The 16,540-nt window shown below is 39.3% G+C and overlaps 1 protein-coding gene across 3 annotated transcripts in view; it reads right to left on the minus strand.

Annotated features, from left to right (window-relative positions):
* smyd3 (SET and MYND domain containing 3) overlaps positions 1 to 16,540 on the minus strand; it is an 81,606-nt gene that overhangs the window by 21,991 nt on the left and 43,075 nt on the right. For all 3 annotated transcript variants that reach the window (XM_018666736.2, XM_018666738.2, XM_018666737.2), the window contains 2 exons: positions 4,255 to 4,322; positions 453 to 555 (listed from right to left, as the gene is read on the minus strand). In XM_018666736.2, coding sequence (XP_018522252.1) covers positions 453 to 555; positions 4,255 to 4,322 — 171 coding nt within the window. The remainder of the gene's footprint in view (positions 1 to 452; positions 556 to 4,254; positions 4,323 to 16,540) is intronic.

Here is a 16,540-nt window from a genome sequence, read left to right on the forward strand (position 1 = left end):
CTCATTACATATAGTCAGGAGGGATTATATAGTATGGAAAATTGGAGAAAACACTGCCAAGTTAGAAGGTGTCATCATGTTTATGTTGAAGTAATATTTCACTTATATATATGATATATACTTTTCAATAATTCTTTAACAGCATTAAGTTCATTAGACATCCATCAACATTTATTATTACTTGTACAATAAAATTCAGACAATAACTACAATGTACAGGGAATATAATATATATAGTTTTTAGTTTCAGATGTATCATTAAACGGCCTTAGGCACTGGCTGCTCCATCAATAACAACAGCAAATTAAAAAAACATTCAATAAATACTGCGCATAAAGAAAATGGGCATAAAACCAGAGGCAACATCACAGTCAATAAAAACAGTTACACTTCATGTTGTTAATGTTGTGAAGATGCAGTGTGAGTATTTTTTTTTTTCTTCTTGTTCATACCTCCTCTTCAGGGTTGATATCTCGAACAGCTCTGAGCTGTAGTTTTGTTCCCTCAAACACCATCACACAGTTTGGCCTGCAGTCATGGTTTAACAGAGATAGACTGGGAGAGAGCAAACAAGATGATGAGGGGCAGGAGGGAGGGAGAGAGAGAGCGCCAGAGGGAGGGAGGACGTGGAGTAGTGAAGGTAAAAGAGAAAGAGAGGGGAAGAGATAGAGGAGTGAAGAGGGAAGATGAATGAAGCAAAGTCAAGAAGGTGGAGAGATGGAATGGATTGGGGGGTGGGGGGCAGAAAAGAGAATAAGGAGTGGGAGGAGAAGAAGGAGGGAGAAAAATGTATCTGTGATTAAATGTTTAACTTGAAATGAATTCTACAAATTCTTCCTGGCAAATCTGTGTATGTTTATGTCTCCTTAAAACACGCCAACTGGCAGCTCTTTTGCTTAAGAAAGAAAAAAAACACACAAACACATCAGCACTTCTCATCTATTAGTGTGTTTTCTCTGCATCACAGCACATCTGCAGCATGCTAAATAAGACAGAGAGAACATGATAAACGCTGAGACAAATTTAAACTTGGTGTTTGGAAAATACATGAAGAGCTTCATCCTGCCACGTCCAACTGTTTTGGGGTTTCTGTTGACTGAAGTGGTAATTTGTACCAACATATTCATGAGAGAAAAAACACATGATGAGTAACACATCTCCCTTGAGATTACTACAGATCTATTAGCTAGTGTTGTGTGACAGCCGAGCGATGCCAAATGTTTTGGTACCCTGTGTATAAAGGTGCTCTTAGGGGGTTAAATATCAATCTGGCAATGTAACTGGTCATAATGTGATTACTGCACATGTAAATTAAGACTGAGAGCTCAGATCAACCACACACTCAGGCAAAAAGTTACACATATACATAATCCTTATCTCTCTATCAGCCAAAAGATGAGCTAAACATTAGTGTGCTGATTTGTTAATTACTCGCAGATCTGATTTCTCCTGATTTATGATGGTAAAATAACGGTAATTCCCTGCACAGGGTGACAAACTCTGCTTCTGTCATAACAAATGTCACTCTTCATTTCTTTCTGTCGGTCTTTCAGCCTCACTCTCTCTCACACACACAAATAAATTGGGAAACAATGGGTACTCCACTTCTGTCACAACAAAGGCTTTTGACTCATTTTCCATATTTATAATAGATAGACCCATCCTCCCACTCATCCACACGCAAACTTATTCGGTATCACCAGGAGAAGCCTCTAAAATTATCAGAAAGTTGAAACGTGTCTTTAAAACAGTTTTAAGAAAAAAACAAACATGATAATCTTTAATATTCAGTGCAGTGTTGTTGTATTGCACTTGCTTATATGTGGCCTACACTGCACAATTAAAAAAAAAAGAAAAAAAAGACAGAGCCTTAAAAACTAACAGCATGTTACTATTTTGAATAGTGCTGATTTTCAAATCAGCACTATTTATAATGTGACGTTTTGTTCTTGCTGTGCATCGTTTCCGTGCAAAGACTGTAACTGTGATGTTGTTATTTATCTATTCTTTTAAGTATTTTTAAAACCTCCCTGACCTGATAAAAGACATTTACTGTCACTGCACACATGGCTGAGAAAAAATACTGAAGAGGTTTGTCTGTTTTTATGACCCCCTCCATTAATGTTGCTGTCATTTATCATATTCATAGAGCAAAACAATGGGTGCAAGAGATAAAGACTGTCTGTGTGTGTGTGTATGTGTGTGTGTGTGTGTGTGGAGCCTTTGTAAAACCATCAGCAACCCCCTGGCTTTGTTCTACAGTGGAGAAGTTGCAGGTTGAATATCAAGTAGAAATCAAGTCCTCCAAACGATGTTTTTATCTGATGGAGAGTGGGACATTAGCATACTAATTAGATTAATTAACTAAACCACATCTCACACGAACACTATCTGCTCACATTAACTGATACTAACTGTTGCTGTACGTAGGACAGTGGAGAGTGAAATATCACATGGGTGTGAGTGTACAGCCAGCACAGGACTACTGTGCTTAAATTTAATTGATATTTAATAAGAAAAAAGGCTCAGTACTTTCTTCTTTTTCTTCTTGTCATTTGCATCTTTATTTCTCAGTTAGAGACTGTTGTGAAGACACCCAAACTTGAACATTGCGCAGTGTTTTTACATGATGCATACAGAAATTACATCAAACTAAATCACCTGTAAAAAGATGACTTGATTAAACTGAAGTGACACAATTTCACATGTCATTTCACAGGTTTTAACTATATTTTTCTGGTTCATGGAAAGCATAAAGATGTTCATGTTTAAAGTCTAATCAGCCAGAGAAACAGAAAACACTTGGTTGTATAAAACTTTCAATGACATAATAATGCCAATATTTTTTGACTGAAATATTTGAGTATCTTTGAATGTGGCCACGTTCGTGGTGAAAAATCCTCTCCAGATTGTCTCCAGTAGGGCTTAGACTTAGAAAACTATTTTACCTGAGACAGACAGATGCTCTTGCACTAACACCTTTGATTGGTGTGCTTTCTATCATATTGTCAGCTAATCTCTTCTTCCTGTTTTCATTTCAGTGTATCTGTGTGGGGATTTTGCTGCAGTTACACACTAATTTAAGTAACACTGAGGTGATATGAAATGCATAGTTGAGGTAGATTACAAGTGAACAAATATGTGTGTTATCAATCCAGCTGTGAATTGTTTTGCTCCTGATAAAGAGCTCAGAGGATAGAGGATTTTACACCGTATTTTCAATATGCCAATTAGCAGTGAATGGGAGGCAGACAGAGACAGACAGAGAAGGATGAACTTCGCAGAGACAGAGGGGAGGATGAGAAAGTCGGCAAATGAGAAAAAGAGTTTTTGACATACAGCAGAGAGAAAAAAATGAACAGACTGATGGGGTGAACAGAGGTGTAGCCTCGCCAGAGTAATCCCCCTCTTTTCAGCAACCCACGGTTGCTAGGCAACCCAAAATATGAATAGGCAGGGGACCATCCTGCGAATGGGCCCATCATTTATGGATGAGTTACGACACAAATCGCACTCACACACTGACACGGACACACATGGTTCCGCTGGGCTTTGCTAAAGCCACTGTGACCATCTGACATCTCGGCACCAGCCAGATAAACTGGCTGGGATACCTGCAGTTTGTGTGTGTGTGTGTGTGTGTGCGAGTGGGTAGCAACATTAACAACATGGGGTGGGATTTGGCCTGTTGTTGTACCTGCAGTGTGAGTGTTTGTATGTGTGTAGTAACACTAACAACATGTGCAACAACAGGCTAAATCCCACCCCATTCACCCAGGACTCAGTACCGGGATTACAGTACATAACACCTTGCTTCTGTCTGTGTGTGTGTGTGTGTGTGTGTTTCACTCCTGCATGCAAGAATCAGATGGAGTCAAATCTCATGTTTCTCCATGCATTCTGCCCTCCGCCCCCGCCACAACTCCCACCTCCCTGTCTTCCCCACACAGAGTTATAATATTCTGCCAACATTCATTTTCAAGTTTTCGCCTCAAAACAAAAATTCACTTCCTCCCTTCTTTCTCGTACTTCAAAGAACTGCCAGGAAAATAGCGAGAGGAGTGGGTAAAGGATGGGTGGGGTTGGCTGTGATGCGGTGATCTGGCAGAGCTACATTTACATTTAGTGGCATTTTTATTGTGCAAGTGAGAGACAGGGGCACCATATAACAAAGATTATGAGCTAGATTGAAATTAATGATGCTTTTTAGATGTGTATGCTTCACACATTGCCCTTTGTGTGTGTGTGTGTTACCTCGGATACAGCCCAACTCCAATCTCTTGCAGCTCTCCGTCACTGATGGTGAAACAATTACATGTCACCTTAAGGAGACAAAGAGGGCAAAAAAAAGGGGGAGACAAGAGAGAGAGAGAGAGAGATCATTTGTAAAATTGCTTCAGGGACCCAACAACAATACCTTTCATCATATGTTCTGAACATTTTTACATATCTCTGGCACCTGCAAAAAAGCCCCAAAGGCACTTTGATTGAAACATGACATGCTCTGAAATGCAGAGAAATGCAGTTACCACCTGGATATGTTTGAGTCAGGAAGATACTTTCTTTAAAAGAAAAATAAACGCTTTTTGGAAGCAGAAGACAGTTCATCAACCGAGTTAACAAAATCTTTAGTGATCAGGTACAATCTTTATCGGAGGGAGTGAAATGTTTTTGTTTGCTCATGGGTCTGCGAAAATGAGAAAGTGGAAAAATTGAGAGTAAATGTTTGAAGACAGTATTCCTCAAAAACTACACAGAAGACAGATGGGAGAAGATAACACTTAAGAAAACACACACAGTAATTCCTTTGGAACTGAAACCTTACACATGCATAAGAGAAGAATGACGGGGGGATAAAAAATAGGAAAAGACAGAAAATACAGGACAGGATAGGAGATGATTAAGGACAGAGGAGGAGTTGTAAAATTAGTAGTATAGTATAGTAGTAAAAATCACAAATCACAGCACTGTAAACTGTTAAGCCGATGGCTGTTTAGTTAAGATAGTTACGGGTACATCCAACTCGATGTAAACAGCATACACGGCATAAACTAAAGACTGCTTTTATTTCAAAATGCTAGCAACATTTTAGAGCTGCTATACTGCAAATGATAATAATAATAATCTACTATTATTCATTGAGTCACTAACGTAACTAAATAAGATTAGGGATGAAGATACGTTTGAAAAGTAGCAACACTTAGTCACACTTGTCTCATGGCTCTCAGGATGGCAATGTTGGTCAGTTAGTCCACCACTTTGGTCCAGACAAAAATATCAACAAGTACTTGGTGAACTGCCATGAAATGGTGCATAAAAGAGCTTACTGAGTTTGATGAAAGCCTTACTTTTTTCCTCTGGTGCAACCAGCAGGTCAACATCTGATTCACTTGAACAGAGGAAGTCCATCAGCACAGTGGAAATGCTAATGCAGAAAGGAGAAAACAACTACAGGATTGTCTGGCTGAAAAGTTGAACCTGGCTCAACATTTGCCACTATAGAGTGCAACCTTTATACAGCCAAACACTGTGGTGGTCAATCACATACATGCATATATTCCAGGCAGGCCTTATTTCTTCCATATACCTCACTATCAGTGCGATGACAGATAAAATAATTATATTTTGATAACCCTGTGTGAAAGTATTACAAAGTGCAGTGATCTCTTAAACATACTGAACTTCCTGTATCATTTTCACATTGTATGGATATTGAATTAAATGTACTTTATTTTGGAACAAATTAAGTAGTGAATTTATAATCAAATATCCAGTTTCATGATACTAACACACACACACATATACACAAATAACCAGAGAGTCAAGAATTTTACCTCTTAAATCTACAAGTCACAGCTAAAGCTATAGCACAAGTTGGTTTATCACAAATCTAAACAGTGGATACAATTTAACTCTTGCATGAATAAACCTCCCACAATGCATGGGGGTGGTCTGCTTGATTTAGGAGACGCATTTCAGAAATATATCAGTGACAGAGACAAAGCTTTCACGAGACAGGAGAGGAGAGGAGAAATTTCAAATGAGAGAGAAATGGTTTGTTTCTTTCAAGTTGGTGCAGAGATGGTTTGAATAATAAAATGCCTGAAGAGGTAGATGAAAAAAGAGAGAAAGAGAGAAAAATGATAAAAGGGAAAACAGCGATAAATACACTAAAACATAAAATAAGTTAACAAAAAAGTGAAAGCTAAAAAAAAGAAAGAATAGAAAAAACCACTGTCTTTGATGTGTCAATTACTGAGCTGTTGCTGGTAAACAAGTGCTTTTGTGTGTGTGTTGGTAGCTGCGGTTTTTGTGTATGTAATAGTAGGTGCTGTTATTCCTCTATCCAGTGCAGATAGCAGATAATAATTGTAACGTAAGCAATATTAGTATTCAGACTGTCAGATGAAGAGGCAGACAGAGGCATGCAAAGAAGCAGGGTAAGATTTAAAGTGAGTCACAGACAGATGTTCGCCATCCTGCTGATATTCACACCAGACCCCGGAACTCATCAAAATGATTTGACTCGAATCTGCACTCGTAATAAACACCATTAGAGTCAGTCCTCGTGGGAAATTAGGGTTTTTACTAAACTTATTCACCACAAAGTCAAGGAGGGAAACGTGATTACACAAAAACACTGAGACAATATTTTTTCCTTCATCTCACACACAATTACACACACTTCATTGTCATTCAGTTGTTCTCACAGACATCCATCGTCTGTGCCATAAAACACACATTAAAGTGCAGGAAACAGATTCATCATATAATACGGTAATATGTTGCACATGAATAACAATACATCAAGACAGGAGAACAGTTAAGTGCTGTCATGTGATTTTTATGAAGTCACTGTCAGAAACACACGGATGGTTCCAAACAGTTCCCATAGTTTTTGTGAGAAACCTGGCAAAAAAAGTTCTGGGAGTAAAACAGATTTCTTTGTTATTATCAGTGACAAATAACAAATGAGTATGTTAGAGAAATATTGCAATACGTTACACTTCGTACACTGTGTACATGGTGTTGTGTTGTACTGTAAGTGTGTTGCACATGCATGTATGAAGCCCACTCGTAAAGATATTCCGTTTATAGTGATATAAAACAGAAAAGCAGCATCTGAGGAGCTGGAAAGTTTTTTCAACTCATTGAAAAATGCTTTAAATAATAAACAATAAACAATCACAACAGTTGAAGATTCATTTTCTGTCGACTAATAAATGAATGGACTTAATGTTCATTGAACCCATTCATGTGAGGCTGCTGCAATAGATTAATTTGTGGGTGTCACCATTCAAGGACTCTTGAGTTGGTGTTAGCACCTTGCCAATACTGCAAGGGCAAAACTGTGAGTGAAACCATGTAATATTAAAAATATATTATAGATAATATTTTTGCTCATGTCATACAGCTGTCTCCTGTATGAAAAAAGGTATTTGAGTTCCCCACTGTTTTCATCTTATTAAGAAAAGGCAGCATTGATTAGCGACAGCAGGGGTACGGGGATGGCTGTGCAGAGAGAACGAATGAAAGGATGGTTTTCAGAAGAGGGAGGGGGCAGTGATGAAGTGAGGAGAGAATTTAAACAAACAGTGCCGGGGCACTCAGCTGGGTATAGATCTCTCTCTGTCACACACACTCAAACACACACACAAACACACCAACTCTCTCAGGGGATGGGAATCAATCTAGCAGAACATCCACATCTGCAGAGCCGGCTGGTGGACGCCTTTTGCATCCCAAATACAAACATCAACACACACACACACACACACACAAAACCACAAATGCATAAGTGAGCCTCTGTGTTTTACAGAAATGGTACATAAAAATGACTTTTATAAATCAATTCCTATATGTTTCCATCTGACTCCCATGGCCTCCTATCGTCCTTCCCTGACCCCAAACCACTCTTCCTGGGTCTTTCGTTCTTTTCGTCTTCTTTTCTTTCTACCTCTTCATGAACTCAGTCCAGTTCCAGTCCCTAGAGAGCTACTGGAAGGGGACAGCAAAGTTCCCTGACAATAAATGTGAACCACTGCTGAACTTACAATACTCTAAACAACACTCTGTTGTCGAAACTGATGGACAATGGACAACATTTTGTACAAATGACATGTACTGTATGTCTGTTTCTACAAATATTATTTTAGACCATGAACTTTGCTAGTATTTTCCTAACAACGTTTTTTGAGCTGGCTTTAGACTACTAGACTAGTGTGTGTATTTTTTTTTAAAGATGAGCTCAAAATTTAATTTGTAGGATGTTATGTATTTCCAGAGAAACAGCACAAAATATAACACCACAGCTGGGCAAACATATCGTCCATCAGTAACCATGGTGACGGCTGTTTCCTTATCATGATGAGAGATGGTAGGAGCCTCCTACAGTCAACCTGTTTATTTATAACCTCCCTGTTAATAAAGAGAGCTCTCCACAGCTGGGAGTATGAGTTCACATGAGGTGACACTGTGGTGAAGTGCCAGTAACGAGGGACCAGTTTGGGAGAAGGCCAGAGAGAGATGTTATAGTGTGTCTCTGTGTGTGTGAGTGCTGGTGGGGGGGGGGGCAACTTTTTATCCATCTCGAGTGAATGTATTGTACTTCACCAAATGGAATGAAAGGAGCTTGCCAGGAAATGATAAAGAAAAAAATCTTAGCAGCAGGTTCATAATGGGGATTACAGGTCTGATATGATTCATTCATTGCCATAGTCTTGGTGGAGAATTACACAATTACTGTATCTGTACAAAAGATACCAAAACGTGTATTTTGTCTTCAAGGGTTTTTCTTGTTGGTCCCTACATCCATTCATTTGTTTGCACAATTATTTTTCTGCCTGTCACACACAATATTTCTGATGATTAGATTTGGGTGAAATGTGTAGAAAATATGAATGTGAGACAGAAGAACAGCAGCAAAGATGGGCAAATGAGTGAAGGGTGTGGTGAGCAGCCTGTGATGTGGAAAATGGAAAATACCCCCCGTATCCAAAATGTCATCCTCTGAGTGTGGGGGTAAAAAACAAAAACCTGCACTTTTTCAAGCTGATTCTTCAGACTGGTATCACCAAATGGTGTAGAAATAACACACCAATCTCTTTAAGTTAAGTTAAGTCTTTAAGTTATTTTACGCCACATCATTTCGGATCTGACTAACCAGATCCCTCCCCACAACCCTGACCCTAACCTTAACCAAAACAGCATCAAATGAAACATGGGACTAAACTGTATTAAATGACACACGAAAAGTTTCAAACATATAGGTATGTGTCCCAAAGTTTAGGATACACTCACAAATGTACTGCCCAGAAATTTAAGAACAGAATTTCCACCTAATCTATTACTAAGTGGACAGAAATGTTAAGGATACCGGAGTTCATTTAATGGATAAAATCAATATTATAATGAGTCTATTCATTTCATAACTTCAACATCAAACCTGCAGAGGTGAATCTAACTTAAAATGTTCACTGTAAGTGTGTCCGCTACTCTTCTTTATCATCTGATCAGTTTTTCATAAATTAATAACTCAGCTGGTGAGGTTCTGCAAACTTGACACTTTGATAAAAACTGCCACTTTCAGTTAGGAAGCATCTTAGAAATGATACCTGCACTAGTTTTTACTGCCGAGATGAAATGAAGATGGATGTGATTAAATCAAAACTTGTCCATCATGCTACTAGACAGGAGTAGGACAACACTGAACACAAACCTGTGTGCTCACAGTAAACTCAGCAGCAGGACTGCTCTGTGAATGTCTGTGCTGACATTAAGTATTCATAGAGGAAGGGGGCAGATCAAAATGATTTCAGTGACACTTTGGAAACATGTACGGGTGGCACATTTCTAGGATGGGGGTTTGGGATGGTGGGGAGCGGGAGGTCCTGTCATCTCATATTGGAGTCACTGGATTGGTTTGCTTTGTCCTGTCACGTCAGTTCAAAACACTTGCAACTGGATGGTTTATGTCTTTAATGTTGCTGGAATTGGTTCAATTACTGTCAATCTGGGAAAAACTACAAAGGCCATCACAATCAAAGGCCACATCTGTGCATGTGTGTCTGTGTGAGTGTGTGGGTGGCATGTGTGCACTATTAAAGCTTTGATAAAGTATTTATGACCTAATCACAGCTCTTTCATCTCTCAATAGACAGGCAGACAAACAGACAAAATTACTGAGGAAATATGACAAAAAAAACAAAGCTAAACATCATCTCCTCAGTCTTGTGCACTGTTGCATGTACACACTTTTTTAGGTGTAATAATTATAATTATCTCTCTCTGTCTTAATTAACATGTTTGTTATGTTACTGTCACTGTAAATGGGATAGATTTCCAAAATGTGCACATTTCACTACATTATTTTATATATGAACAATGGACCACATGATTACTTGTATGTGAAAGGAAACCCACAGAGAATCATCAGCTGACTCTGCAGCACTCTCATCTCCACAAAGCATTTTTGCATCTTTCAATAAATTGTTTTGGGTTTTTGGTCCACAAACATGGACTTCCTCTCACCAATCTCATCTGTGTTGTTTCTGACAGCAGCAGGCAACAAATGTTAGTTAACAGCTTCACTGTATCAATTTAAATGGGACCGTTGTGTCTGCTGCCTCCAAATGGCCACACAATCATTAATTGCATATATATTGTGTATTTTTACACACTTCCAGGTGATCTTAGTGCCAGTCCTTTCTATGTCTTTTTTTTCCTGAAACAGTTCTTCAAACCATACACAATCCACCAATCACTCACAGTCAATATTAAAACCAGTAACTGGTTTTAATTTGTGGCTGATCTGTGTATGCATATAGTAGTATGTACTGTATGAGGGCAAACACTGAGGAGAATAACTCATTTTTCTATATTCAGAGTCAGTGCATACAATGAAGTACACTGTGTCATCACCTAAACAGAATACTGGTAGCAATCACATCAACAATTTCAGAGACAATATCAGAAATGTCCTGACACGACAAACATCAAAGAAGTAGTACATGTGTGTAAACATTAAAGAACTGTCTTTAAAATGCTCTCTGTGTTTAAACTGCAAACACTGACTCTCTATAAAGGTTCAGTTTATCTGTGATGTGAATCTAAATCTTCTAAAATGTGGTTTCCCATTGGTAAAGCAGGGAGCCACAGTTCAATGCTAAGTCACCTTCTGTACTGACTGAATGGAGGTTTAATGAAAGAGTCCCTTGCTGCAGTGCAAACTGGTTTGTCTGTCAGTGATAGGGGTTATGTCCTGATGAGATGACCCCTCAGGAGCAGTCAGCTAACTGTTCTGTGTGCACCAGGTGCCACAGTGTGCACCATGTGTGTGCTTCGATGTGCTAGGATACTGCAGGCAGACAGCTCCTGTCAAGAGCTACAGTAAAAATCCACAACATTATTTCATAGCTAGAGGTGTGAACTGGAGTTACAGTACCACCAGAAGGACATGCTCGAACTAAATCAGTGTCAATCTCCCCTGCCGACTGGATATCTGACAGTGCAGTCAACTTTATTATTACAAAGTGGTGGTTACACCTCTGACAGTGCAACATCCCTAATTCAAGTAAGACTGTTGCATATTTCCTGTCATCTCTCTCCTGTTGACTCACTGTTAGAAAGATATGCCCAAAATATTATTTACAGTTATTTAGATATTATTTATTTAACTCTTATCAACAAGTGTTTTTTTTTCTTTGGTTTTTTTCTAGATAAACTTTCCACATTGCTCTTTGGAGCTTCCATCTGTCCCAGTCCTGGCCCTTTTCAACCTAAGACCTGGATCTATCTATAAGTTCCTGCTATTTGAATAAAATGACCTGAAAATTTGACAAATGTCAAACAGAAATTACCTTTCAAAATCTACATCTCTTCAAACAGAGTAGGAAAATAGAGAGGAGAGGAAGGGGATAATCTGGCAATACTAAAATGTGGCTATGTAGGCTATACTGTGTATATATTTTCTGGTGAAGTCAAGTTAAAAAAAAGAATGTAAGAGTGTTCATGCTATCAGTTTTTTTTATTTACTCCTTCATTTTCCTCTAACTGCTATTTTTGCCCATAGCTCCCCTAACTCTCTCAAAATTGGCTCTCACACACGCACACGCACGCACACACACACCCCCCAAGAGACTGCCTTTGTTTAAATAAGCGTAAAACAAGCCAAACCTTGTCAGTAAGTGATAGGAGGGTGAGGGAGAGGTGAGTGTGAGATAAAGAGGGGATGATGAGAGAAGGACATGGGAGAGAAAATGGAGGAGAGGAGGAGACAAGACAGGAGGAGACAGGTGCAAGGACAGAGTGAAGAAGGAGCATGAAGGTAGGAGGGAGGAGTATAGAGGGAGGCAGGACGAGGCAAATGGCAGAGGAGGGAGAAAGAACAGGTTTGATACAGAAAGGGGAGGGAATGAGGGAGGAGGAAAAGTGGAGCAGAAATGTGTTTAAGCTCGTTAGTAAACTTGTTAGTGAAGTTGCTGAGCGTGAACGAGAGCAGGCACGCTGAATTAGAGAGGTGCACCCTGGGAAAACATCAAGCAGAGTATCGAGTTGAGGGCCACAGAAGGAAAAACAGCTAGAAGCAACAGCTTTGAGAAGTGTGGCCCAGGAGCCAGTAGTTTATAGACCTTGATTTTTTTCAGGGGCTGCAACAAGATTTTGTGATAGTGGCTCTGTGATACTGTAAAATGTTTGTGTGTACTGCTGAATCATATTTAATGACTGGCACTTTCTTTTAAGTGAGAAAGCCACAGTAGCTTGGAGGCTAAAGTAGATGGTACTGTTCAACAGTATAGTGCTTAATCTGGTTCTACATTTTTCTGACCACACAAGCTTTAGGTGTGCTCACATAAAAAGGTCATAGCCATGGTATGTTGAGCACTGGACAGTAGCATCATGAGAAACATGCTACACCTGTGACGTGTCTTTAGTTTTTGCTGTATATGTATTTGTTACTTCCTATGTTACTATAGCGGTCTTTAAAATTCACTCAATCTTCTGGTCAAATTACTGTTGTGATAAAACCACAAGACATCCATCTGACACACACACACACACACACACACACACACAGAGTTACAGAATGTGGAGGAGAAAGAACTATTTAAGTAAACAGCTGTAAACAAGACCTTAAATTTCCAACATACCTGTATGTACTTGAACCCTCACAGGCAAATACTATGTGGCGCATGCACACAGAACTCACTCACTCACACACACACACACCATTAGCCCCAGGCTGTATGTAATCGAACACGAGATTGCCTCCTGCTCTCTAAATACTCATTTCCATGCCGATACCCAATCATCTCCGAGAGAAATGAGAAAAGAAAGTCGACATGTGTTTTTGTCAAGTTGGCGCATTTTCAGCTGATGAGCTACTAAGCTGCTGCACCCATGTGTGCACAAACACACAAACACACACCCATTCACCCACACACGCAAAAGCAGATTTATGGAACGTACTGTGTATCACTCACACATATACATGCACATTAGGATATATGTTCCTGGCTGTACTATGCTGCATATTGCTGCAAAACATTACAGCTGGCAGAAAAAAATGTGTGTCTATGTAAATGTGTTAAAGTCACATCAGTTTCCTAAACATTAACAAATTAATCTTCCCTGATGTCTCCAAAATGAATCCCTTGGGCTATTTTTTCATGACTTTCTCCTGTTGCCCATCAAAAGGCATTTTGTAAACACATTCCCAAGTAAGCCGCCTCATCCAATAAAGGTTGAACTTTGAATATCATTAGCAGGATAACATGATTTGAGCAGCCCTGTGTGTTGTGGTGGCTCAGATGGATAAACTCCACAGCGTGCAACAGATGCCACGGCATCATTAAGGCTCCGGCTGAACCTTTTTCTTTTTTCTTCCTCTTCCTTTTCATCAGTGTTAATGAACAAATAATGCACATATTGCATGAAAATGTAATCTTGGCGCATGAAATGAACAAACTGAGGTCCCTTCCCCCATAATGAGAAATGCTGAAGATCCATTTAGCAGTGGTTCTAACCATTAGCTGCTTCAGGTGAGCTGCTCAGTGGCCAACAGTAGAGTACTTAAATGAACAGTGAGTGTGAAGAAGCTCTCAAATGCGAAGCAGTTTTATCAGTGAGCAAAGGTTACACAACGCTGAACACAGTTTCTCAACACAACATGCATACTACACACACAAAACCCAGCACACACTGAGGCAGTAGCGTTTATACAGCAACTCACAGAGATGAGCATGGCCTACAGTTGCAGCACAACCGGTAAAACTGCTGCTTATTTACAGATGTGACCTGAGAGGTCAAAATTGTTTCAGTTTCTTTCCACTCTGTTACTGCATTTCTCTGACCACTGAATTTCTGTGAAGCAGATGAGATAAGGTAAGAAATGAGGCAAGAGAGAAAAACAGTTACATAAAACAAGTGAGGAAGAAATTAAGAAAACAGGAAAAGAAAAGTAAAAAAGAGAGGTTTAATCGAGCAGATGGCTTGAGGACAGGTTAAATCAGAAGAACAGGGGTGGTAAAGACAAAAAGAGAAGGTTATTGTTTTCAGAGCAGTATTCTTTGTAGAAAATCGTTTTTTACTGCTTGACTGCTCTGCTGTAGTCTGAATCAAAGGGTGTTTCACGGGGGAATAGCTGCTCTTCCTTCCACTCCGAAGGCAGCAGTCAGTCAGCTCTGAATGGTTTTTTAGTTTTTGCTGCACCCAAAACTTTCTTCTCACAACTGAAACATCCTTTCTCACCCTTAACCCGAGGTGAATGCAAAGGTAACCACAAGCAACGGAATATACAGTATGTAACTATCACACTCATCCTTAATGTTAAGGTCTGGGTTATGAACTGCAGAGCAGTGACTTGTGGATTCACTATAAAATCTCTAATCACAGAAAATTAATATTACAAAAGACTTCAAACCAAAGAACTACTGTGTAAAGGCTCGTTCTTCTTTTCATTTAAATTGTGCTCCTATGAAGCATCTGCATATTAACTTCAAATTAAAGTCGACAAAATTTAATCAGTATGCCTAAATGATTCCAGGTTTACAAAACATCCTATCACCCTTAAAGGTCTGAATGAGAAGACATATACAGTGTATCTCTGTGTATACATGAATTGAAGTATAGCTATAAGTATATGGAATGTGTGTCCTTTATCTCAGGTGATGCATAGAGCTCTAGGTAAAACAAGTGACTGAGCAAAGGGTTACAGTCTGTCAGCCACATGAGGCTGAAGGGCAGCTCAACCCTCCTGTACACAGTTTACATAATAAAAGCCTTCACTCTCAACTTGAATACTGATAATGGAAGACTTAATATTGCAAGACAAGCCACTTTGGCTGCAGAGATGATTTGTTCTGATACTGTCAAAGGACTGAAAATTAATAGGTTGAGCACTGTGGAGCAGTGGGATCCACTGCACACATTTCATACTGGTACAGTGCCACTGCAGCAAAATTCATGGTTCATATTTCAACTGATGTGCTGTCAAAAACAGTTACACCATTAAAGTCGCACAGACAAGCAAACAGAGAGACAGGGAGGGACAGAAAGTGAAAAGAACGTCTAATTAATTCTTACACCAAGGAGAGCAACGGAGGGGGGAGGGTCTGCAAGTTTTCAGCCCAGCCAGATACTGTACCGCTGCAGCTGAACAAGACGGCCCAACTAATGAAGTTAGTGTTTGGAGGGGCTGAAAATAATGAAGACACTGGGTCCTCCATGGAATGTGGTTGCCTATTTTCTGTGTTACATCATTCAATCCTCCCTAAAAAGACCAACAGACTTAATGAATGTGACTATGCAGTTAGATTGCACTCACAGACTACCTGTATTCAAAGGTATGAGACACATTTCCTCATGAGCCTGATTAATTTCAAACTCCTTCACTGAAAGACAATAAGAATACAGAGACAGGAGGACAGAATATAAATACATCCAAGTAAATTTTATCACAAAATCTTGAGTTTTCATTCTTTATTAAAAAACATTCCTGTGAAATAAAGCTCTATTTCCATAAAAATGTAGCTTTTTCCAACTTCACGAGAGAAATTTAATAGACCCAAGAGCCAGGGGAGCATTTAAACACTGTCCTGATGATCACTTAAATCAGACTGGCCATCAGGCATACCTGGATAAATCCCAGTGAGCCAACACACTGGCGGACTGATGGACCATCAAATAATTGATAAAGTTTTTACTTGCCCTGTCAGTCCCTTTTACCAATGCTCTCTGTGTGCCTGTCTTTCTGGGTGTGCATGAGAGTGTGCTGCATGTTTCAATTCTGGGCTCACTAACCAATTGAGTTTTAACCAAATATGGAAAATCACCATACCCCATAAGCATCAATAAGCAGAGACAAAAAAAAAAAAAAACCTCATTGTATTTATGTTGATTTTGAAAATACAGAATGAGACAACCACGCAATACACCTTTGCAAATCTAAAACTGAGATATGGTTACTGATATTTATTTAAGTGGATATCACATAAACAGCCTTTTTGATGTGAAACATACTGTATGTCTCATCCCTCATTCA

This window comes from Lates calcarifer, linkage group LG2 (assembly GCF_001640805.2).
Source record: "Lates calcarifer isolate ASB-BC8 linkage group LG2, TLL_Latcal_v3, whole genome shotgun sequence".
NCBI classification, from domain to species: domain Eukaryota; kingdom Metazoa; phylum Chordata; class Actinopteri; family Centropomidae; genus Lates; species Lates calcarifer.